Genomic DNA, 9,658 nt, shown 5'->3' on the forward strand with positions numbered 1-9,658 from the left:
AAACCTAAGCCTAAGTCACTACTGCTCTCTTCCTGATCTGTACTTTCCGTACCATTTGAAGAGACTTGAGTGACTCCACTTGAACACGAAGAACAAGGCTGAGAAAATTCCCCACCATTCTCCTCCACCCTCAACAAACCCATTACACTTCCCTGCGCCACTTTCCTTCCCTCTTTCTTTTTAGGCCTTCTTCTCTTCTGAAACAAAGAATACACAGCCCAATCCTCCATTTCCAGCTGCATTTTAGGAACAAAACAAAACAAAACAAAACAAAACAAAGTAGGAAATGAATCAGTTCTTTTGATGGAAAGAAGGGCAGTGTTGTAATTTGGCACGAGTACGTCCATGGTCAAACTTGTCTGTTACCTGTGTTGAGTTGGGAGTTGTTGTTGCAGAGACAGAGCCAGAGCGTGGCAGTCGATATTCATGCATGACCCACCGAGTCGTTGCTGTTCTTTCAGACACTTTTGACTCATAAAAAACCAGAGATTTCCTCAGCCCAACCACCTTGTTAATGCCCTGGTTAACAATCAACTTCTCTTTCCCAGTGGACTTCCATATCCCACACCCAGTGTTTCTCCTCAACAAACTCCTCTGTTTGCTAAAAAAGAATCTTTTTTCCTTAAAATCCCCTAAAACCCAACAACAAGAACATCAAGAACAACACGGAATCCAATCAATTCATAGAAATTAAGAAACTGAAACTCAGTAATGAGCTGAATTTGAATTTGAATTGTTATAGTTGTGTTACCAGGAAAGGCCGATGGATCTGTGAGGAAGACATCAAAGTCGGGAATGACCGAAGCAGGGAGAGGCAAATCAAACGCCTTCCTCTTCAAGTAGTGCTCGACCAGCTCCTCATCTGTGGGGCAAAATCGATACCCAACAGGTAATCTCATCATCCCTCCATTAATGACAAAGTTTGAGGTCTTCTCCATTGCAAAAAATTAGAGTAAGTATTGCACAACAAACCCTCTGTTCTCTGATGATGAAGATTAGATTTCAAAGAAACTCTGAAATATAAATGCAAAAGAAAGAAGAACCCATGTGGGATTGGTTTGCTCTGGTTTTTATAATAATCTGGACTGCAGGAGAGAGAATAAGAACAAGAGAGAGAATAAGAACAAGAGAGAGAAAGAGATGAAGGGTTGAGATAGAGAGAGAGAGAGAGAGAGGGAGTGGTGTGGTGTGAGAAAGACAAGGATCTTTCCTTGTGTTGCGTTTTATGGAACGTAAGAAGTTGGAAAAATCCTAGTCCGACTAGAATTCGGAATCAGAAATTGTTTTTTTTTTTTTTTTTTTTTTGACTTTTTTCGAAACGGAATTCCTTTGTTGTCTATGACGGCGTTGTTGCTTTCACAACCGCGTGACCCCTAAAAGGCAAAAAGGCCTCTTTCTAAATTGTTACCAACACGCTACCCTAAGCTACGTTTTACTTTTATTTTATTTTTTTAATTTTATTTCTTACCCATATAATAAAAATATTTAAGAATTCTACATTTTTATCTTTAAATTTTTTAGGGTTTAATTTTTTTTTTTCAAAATTGGCAGGTTAATAAGTGAAACAGAAAAAAGGATAAGAATGGTATAAAGTTTACGGTAATAGTACTTCATTATCGGGATTCACAATTTGACCAATGAAGATAATATTCCTTATATACCGACCCTCTTCCCTTTAATTAGCCAATGTGGGACTCCAACAATCCTTGACAAGTTATTCCTCCATTTGAGTCTTCAATGGAGGGACTTGATTATTTAGCCTCTTTAGAATCCGAGCCAAGTATTGGACTATTCAACTCATTCTTCTTTTTAAGTTTTGCGTTCTCTATTCCTCTAGTCGACCTTGTTGAGTAGGAGGTCGAGGAGGTATAGCTTCCTGCATTCGTCATGGATGATGACTCTTATATGAACCGTCTCTATCTTGGTTTCGATTTTTCTTTTTCATGAGGTCATCCTTCAAATGTGATATGCATATCTTTTAAGAAAGGTTTTTTCTTCTCCATAGATGACGTCAACTATTGTTGCCAAAATTTCGACCAACTAATACTCTAGACTTTCATGAAGAAACGACGAATTAAGGAGGGCTTTGATTTTAGTTGAAATCGGTTGTACTTGCCGTCTCAGAATATTTATAACGATAGATGATCAAATTAGACCGAACTAGAATCATTAAACTTCAAATAGAGTAATGCATTTGACATTAAATAGTGTTTATTATCATTCAATTAGGGTTTCATTGATTTGTTATGACAATAAAGAATCATATTGAATAGAACCAGGATGGCACATTTGGTGCTTGCCCATTGTGAGGCTACGAAACTTGGGATAGCCTGTTATCTCATGCTTGGTTGTCGACTTTTTAGCCTTATTTTGCCCTTACTTTTCTTCGTTTTTATTCTCGATCTTATCGTTCATTTTATACCACGACAATATATATATCGGTAAGCAGTTGAAATTTCGTGAAGTATTTTTGGATCCATAATTATAATTTAAACTACAAATATACTCTTTCGGTTTCCTAAGCATTCTTACTTTGCTCATATTTGAACTATATATTAAATGTTAATTATTGGTGTCTTATCCACTCAGCTATGCTCGAATTGACCGTGCACTGTTCGTCTACCGCTCCTCAAGCCTTCAAGTGCTGATCTTTGTTATTGAACAATAAAAAATAGGAAAAAATTTAAAGCTGAAAAATATAATTCAAAAAAAAAAAAAAAGAACTCAATTGAGATTTTACCTTTTTCTTTTTAATAAATCTTTTTAATAAACTTTGAAGCCAATCAACTAAATAAAGTTAAGTCGGTTTAAAAATGTTAAATGTGAATTCAAATATTTAACTTTATATAGTAAAATAGTAATATCTTTTGAGTGTTAAAAAAAAATTATTATTATTTTATTTTATTTTATTTAGGTGTAATTTATTTAATGAAAATGGAGAATGAGAATAATTTTCCTTTCTTTTCATGTTTTTTTTTATTAAAAAAAATAAAAAATTAAGAATCTAAAATTGAACAAAATATAAGAACATTTAGTCTCATCCCATTGTTTTTCCATAGAATATATTTGTTTCTTAACCTACTCATATTAAGCAAAGGTGTCTATGGTATGCAAAAATAACCTTCAAAATCGAACCAATTTCGCTATTTACAGATTCCCGTCCGCTAATTTTATTCTTATCAGGTACAACGTGTATACAAGATCGACAAGTCTCCAAAGTTATAGATTTCTATACGGTTCATTGGATATCGGCTATCGAAATTTGATTATCGTATATTAGATGTTGACGATCATACTTAGCTTATTAGGTAAGGTATGAATTAGCATTTCAAAATTTGATAGTCTAATCTCGTCCCTTGGCTATCCAGATTTGATTATCGCATATTAGATGTTGACGATTGTACTTAGCTCATTAGGTAAGGTATGAATTATCGTCTCAAAGTTCAATGGTTTGATCTCGACCCTTGCCTATCGAGATTTGATTATCGTATATTAGATGTTGACTATCGTACTCAGTTCATTAGGTGAGGTACAAATTACTGTCTCAAAGATCGATGGTTTGTTCTCGACGCTACAATAGTTGAACTAAGAAAAGAAAAGAAAACAATACGTAATCTTGTTTAGACCCTAAATATTTTCAGCTAGAACAATTTGGTTGAGTTTAAAAAACGTCTCAACCGGACCTAACCCAACCTAGAGACACCCCTAGTTTTATCAGTTCAACATAGCATATTTCTTAACGTAGTTAACGAATACGTACTTTTAGATCGCTTAATATTGTCTAATAAACCATATTAATATTTTTTTTCTCCATTTACGTCGTTACCTACTTAGAAATTAATTGTTAAACTGATCCCGACAATGACAACATTTCTTCTCGGGATTCGTGGAAAAGGAATGTGAACGTAAATATTTGGCAAGCCTCGAAAAGGAAGGAAATTATAAGTAAATGGTATTAGTAATAATAATGATAAATGGTTTAGGATTATAAGTTACTTAATGAACACTCAAACGTTGATTTGTTCATATCATTCACAAACCCTTTTTAGATTACTATCTTGAAACACATTTCTTAATCTCAAAGTTTTTTCTCTTTTAAATAAATACTTAATTATTTATTATTTGGATTTATCAACATTTATAGAAATTATTTATTAATTACAAAAATATTCCATTAATTCAACACTCCATAATTGTTTAGTTCTATTGGTATGCATGTATGTGTCAATATATGTATGTTGGTGTGTATGTATGTATGTGTGGTACGTACGTACGTATGTATGTATGCATACATGTATGTGTGGTACATACATACGTACGTACGCATGTATGTACGTATGCATGTATGTGTGGTACATACGCATGTATGTACGTATGCATGTATGTGTGGTACATACGTATGTACATATGTATGTATGCATGTATGTGTGTATGTATGTGTGGTACATACGCATGTATGTACGTATGCATGTATGTGTGGTACATACGTATGTACATATGTATGTATGCATGTATGTGTGTATGTATGTGTGGTACATACGCATGTATGTACGTATGCATGTATGTGTGGTACATACGTATGTACATATGTATGTATGCATGTATGTGTGTATGTATGTGTGGTACATACGCATGTATGTACGTATGCATGTATGTGTGGTACATACGTATGTACATATGTATGTATGCATGTATGTGTGTGTATCCGTATGTGTATGTATGTGTGGTACGTATATATGTATGTATTTATGTACGAGAGTGTTCATGAGTTGGGTTAAGATATTTTTTTAGATTTAAATAATTCGGAGTCCAATAAAAGTAAAATGTTAATTAATAAAATATTTATTTATTTATTTTCAAACATTTAATTTTTTCGGGTCATCGAGTTTTTTGAACACCTGTACATATAAGATCTGGTCTCGTTTTATATTTTATAAGTTGCAAATTATACTTATGTTCTTATACTTTAAAAAAAATAAATATTTCCGTTCATGAACATTTAAGAACTTTTAAATATTATTTTAATCCACAAACTTTCAAAATGTCTATTTTATTCTTGAATTAAAAAAATTCTGAATTTTATCATCTAAAATCCCGAACCTTAGCCGAGTCATGTGCTTCTAGTATATATCTATATCAACGTGTTAAAATAAATATTTGAAATGATGTTATCCGTCTTGGCAAACGTTTTTAGAATTCAACTGAAGTGTTCATGAGTCGGATTGAGTTTGTGACATTTTTTTTAGACTAAGACGGTTATTTAGGCAGTAAAATTTTCAATACAAATAATTTTTATTTACAAAATTAGTATTTTAAATAAATTATAAAGCTTATTGGTATTTTTATTAATTTAACCCAATTTTAAATAAAAAATCATTAAAAATAAATAAATCTATGTGCTAACAGTCCACATGGGCCAAAACTATGGGCTTGCTCAAGAAAGAACAGTGATAATTAATATGATGTATAAAATACCATTACAAGACAAACTATATTTAAAGCCATATATGAAAGAGTCTAGGTTAAACGAATCTAAAAATATTTTGTTGGAGGACTTGTATGTTGTATTAATGACGTGTGCTCTATCGCCCCTGTATCATGTTTTATGATTGTTTGACGTGTTCTGTGTTGTGTGACGACTTACGTTATAATACAAGTTATACTAACTCGGGTAGGAATAATTGACAACTAGTCACATCCTTCTATAGTACATTTTAGCCCTGGTTGGTGTAGACATGATTTTGGTGACCGATCATACACCCCCGTATTTACACAACAATAGTGGTAAAGACTTATATGTCTTTGAGACATTGGTAAGCCATGTCTGTTAATCATGAAAAATATGAAGTATTACATATGTATGTCTTACCGGGGCTCTATGTTATGAAAAGAATGGAAGTATGAGTTGCATTAGAAGAGTATGTCGTGATTTAAAGCTACGAGAACCTTATGCATTTTGTATGTCATGTGCATTGAGATACTTGCCTTTTATGATTAGTACATATGTATACTCTACGATATTATGTACACTATGATACTATGCGTGCACCGTTGGTCGAAGGGTAAGGCTCAAGGAGTAGGTATACGCACTAGTGGGTCAATGTGCGCATACATGGGTCATGTGTAAAGAAGCACTACACGTTCAATTTCACTCCAACTAGAAGTAGACCCGCTCAAATTGTAGCCAATCTTCCTAACCACACGCGAGTTGGGCTTTAGAGCATGTGAAACTCATCACTACCTTGTAAGGGCATTAAGAGCATAGCATGTTATACGAAACCGCTGCTTTCTCTGTAGTCTTGTCACACAACAGCCCACCCAAAAGAGCCACTCACTCTGTAGTGTTTTCACATAAGATAAGTACTAGCCTATCTGATGGTCGGGCAAATCTAAGTTCTCTTTCGATCAATTGTCCACCCATTAGAATCACACAATGCACCCAATTGGTCAAGGTCACAATGTTTGATGAAAAGATAAATTTCACTATAATTTCCTGTGATAATATTTACTAACCCAAACAATAAGATTACTTACTAAATACTTTTTTTAAATATTCAAGCCACACGTTACTTATTTTTCAAGTAAAGATAAGACACTTGAACGGATTAGTACCCAGCATAGCTGTAGAGGCCATACGAGAAGAGAGAGAGAAAGGAGAAAACAAAGTGTCAAAATTTAAAATTTTTTGGAAATTGACTTCAAAAATATATACAACACAGTAAGAAAAAAGCTGCTTCTTGGTTGTGTAATGTAATGTAAAGTAATGTTAGAGCTCTATCAGTTCTGGGATGAGCTTCAAAAGAAATGAAAGCTCCCTCTCCGAGAACTGAGGCTTTATGTCTCCTTCAACTTTGACCTTTCCTTCATTTCCCTCACTTCCTTCTTCCTCCTTCCCTTCTTCTCCCGTCCCGATCGCCTTCGTCGGCGTTATAAGATCCGCCAACGACTCTGTCATTTCTTGCACAAGATCAACTATCACTCCCTCTATTCCCATCAAATGCTGCATGTAAACTGCTTCTGCCACATTGCTGCATTTTCAACAATCAATTCATGATATGAGCACATTAACCCAAAAGGCTTGTTCAAACCAATTAATGAGCTCTAATGGCGCACATTGATCATCATCCAAAAGGGTTGTTGTTCAATCTATACAAACATTACAGAAATTTCAACCAATTCATGAGCTCTAATGGCGCACATTGATCATCCAAAAGGGTTGATCAAACCAACAAAACATTTCAGAAATTTCAACCAATTAATGAGTTCTAATGGCACGTTGATCATCTAAAGGGGTTGTTCGAACTATCCAAAGCATAAAACATATTAGAAACTACCGTATTCAAGAACACCAATGGCACATTGATCATCCAAAAGGGTTGTTCAAAGCATAAAACATATTAGAAACTACCGTATTCAAGAACACCAATGGCACATTAACTCAAAACATTTCAGAAACTTTCAACCAGTTCATGAGCATTAATGGCAGAAGCTTACTTCAGTTTTCCGTAGGTTAAGAGGGAGAGTTCTGACTCTCTGATCTTCTTAACAGTCCCTGGATTTCTAAAAATTCCCCTGACTTCTGATACTATCCCCTGTAATCCACCTTCCAAGCAAAGTTTCAAAGCTTCCTCCAAAGAATTTCTCCTCACATCATGATACAGCTCGCTTCCCCCATTTGTCAAGAAGAAAACCTTCATCACATAGCAACAGATGTGTTATCAAGCTAAATATGTGGTTGATTCCAGTTTTGATTTGAACGTTTCAAAATTCTCTTTACAGTTCAACTCCAATCCTCTTAATTTGTTCTAAGATGTTGGGAGAAAATTGAAACCAAACCACATATGTTAGAAGGACATTGTGTGTGAATAATTTATTTTGGGTTCGAGAAGAAAATGCAAGAAATTACTAGATTTGGGATGAAACCATAGAAGAAATCAGTTCATCCTAAAAGCACTCACAGGGTATGTCGCCTGCAACTTTCGGACGAGCAATGCTGCATCGGGCAGGAAGGTAGAGAAGATGATGGGCCTCTCTTTAGCATTCTCAAAGACCACCTATCATAGAACAACAACAACAAAACCAGAGCTAAGTTTCCATGAAAACAATGGCTGAAGCAATAACAGAGAGAGACAAGAACAATCTTTAAGAGATTCCCATTCCCACCTGTAAGATTGCCTGAAGAACACCAGTAAGATAACTATGATCATAAACAATGTGATCGTCAAATTTCAACTCAATATTAAAGCCTAAAGAAGATTCAACTTTCTGAAAAGCTTCTTCCAGAGTGCAAAGCTTATCGTCTGTTTCAACATTCCAATTGACAATCTTCCCATCATGAGTTTTTCTAAGCAAGCAATTTCCCTCCTGGGAATCATTTTGGGGACCGTAATACAGGAATTCCGAGAGGGATAACTCAGTGATTCTTTTCTCAAAAACAGTGCCCTGAAATCCCAGATCAGAATCAAACATACTAATCTAAACAAAAAACTAAAGAACACAAGAACACCATAAGAACAAATCTGTACAGAGAAAGGATAAAGATGAGCTTACGTTATTTATAGAGAGAATAAAATCGTCGTGGAATATGACCGGGCAGTTGTCCTTTGTAACCTACAAAAATCACCACAATTTGTTTTCACTTCCCTGATTCCTGAAGCTAAATCAACCTCTCCTTACTTCTATGTCCATTGGAATTAAGAGAATGAAAAGGGGAAAAGGAGAAACAAAAAGCAGGCAGATAATCAGAATCCCTTCGTAATTTGCATATGGAAAGATGAACACGAATCGAATCCATCGATGAAAGAAAAATGGAGAGAGAGAGAAGAGGAATTAGGTTAAATTAAATTGTTCTTTGTCCGTAAAGTAAGATTTTAAAATCGGTTTATGTCACGACAAATTCCCAAAATGGAAATTAAAAATCGTCAAATCGTGGCCCCAACCCGGCGGAATCGCGCCGCGCACAGACAAGATCAAAAACCTAGCGGCAAACACGTAACGTACAGATTCATGGCAACTAACAGAAATTCTCATCGGATAGAAACTTGGCGATCAAACAACGACGACAACGTAAGAGAATAAACACAAGAACGGATAAAGAAATTATGAGAAACATCAATAACAGAGAGAATAGATGAAAAAAAAAATTCAAATAAAGATCTGAACCGAACCTGAACGTCAAATTCAACAAAATCGATGGGAAATTTAGAGGCGGCATTAAACGATAGGATCGAATTCTCTTTAATGGCTCTCATTCTCCTATCTGAAGATTGCAACGTATTCATACCGTTCCCTCTATGCCCTATAACCAAGAACTTCGAGGCTCTAAACGCATTCCCTCCCAATTCCACGCCTACAAAACAGAGCCCCCCGAATCAAAATCCATTTAGATCAAGAACAACATTCACCAACACAATAGAAACAAGAAAAAAACAAGAAACTACCTTTGGAGACTCGATTTGGGCAAATGGCCAGTAAGACATTGTCCGGCACCTGATCGATGTGAGGAACGTCGGAGACATGGACGGCCTTGAGAGCCATTGTATGCAAGATAGATATATAAAGAGAGAAAGGACGGCCGCGGCGGGAGGAGAAAATGAGTGGTGGGTTTAGAGGCACAAGGCCTTGGGAAAAAGCTTAAACGGATATTGGCTATGGCGGA

At 35.2% G+C, this 9,658-nt stretch overlaps 2 protein-coding genes across 2 annotated transcripts in view; both read right to left on the bottom strand.

Annotated features, from left to right (window-relative positions):
- The window catches only part of LOC111435299 (NAC domain-containing protein 83-like), a 2,789-nt gene extending 1,606 nt beyond the window's left edge, over positions 1–1,183 (bottom strand). The window contains exons 1-3 of the mRNA XM_023072745.1: positions 752–1,183; positions 367–632; positions 5–236 (exon numbers count right to left, since the gene is read on the bottom strand). Coding sequence (XP_022928513.1) covers positions 5–236; positions 367–632; positions 752–938 — 685 coding nt within the window. The 5' untranslated portion in view covers positions 939–1,183. The remainder of the gene's footprint in view (positions 1–4; positions 237–366; positions 633–751) is intronic.
- A 5,472-nt stretch (positions 1,184–6,655) lies between these two features.
- On the bottom strand, positions 6,656–9,658 carry LOC111435313 (glycerophosphodiester phosphodiesterase GDPD1, chloroplastic-like). Its single transcript, XM_023072763.1, has 7 exons — positions 9,441–9,658; positions 9,168–9,349; positions 8,551–8,610; positions 8,164–8,442; positions 7,959–8,054; positions 7,495–7,691; positions 6,656–7,028 (listed from the first exon to the last, which is right to left on the bottom strand). The coding sequence occupies exons 1-7, from the start codon at positions 9,535–9,537 to the stop codon at positions 6,767–6,769; spliced, it is 1,173 nt and encodes a 390-aa protein (XP_022928531.1). The 5' UTR covers positions 9,538–9,658; the 3' UTR covers positions 6,656–6,766.

The sequence above is a fragment of the Cucurbita moschata genome, unplaced genomic scaffold (assembly GCF_002738365.1).
Source record: "Cucurbita moschata cultivar Rifu unplaced genomic scaffold, Cmos_1.0 Cmo_Scf00048, whole genome shotgun sequence".
Taxonomy (NCBI): Eukaryota; Viridiplantae; Streptophyta; class Magnoliopsida; order Cucurbitales; family Cucurbitaceae; genus Cucurbita; species Cucurbita moschata.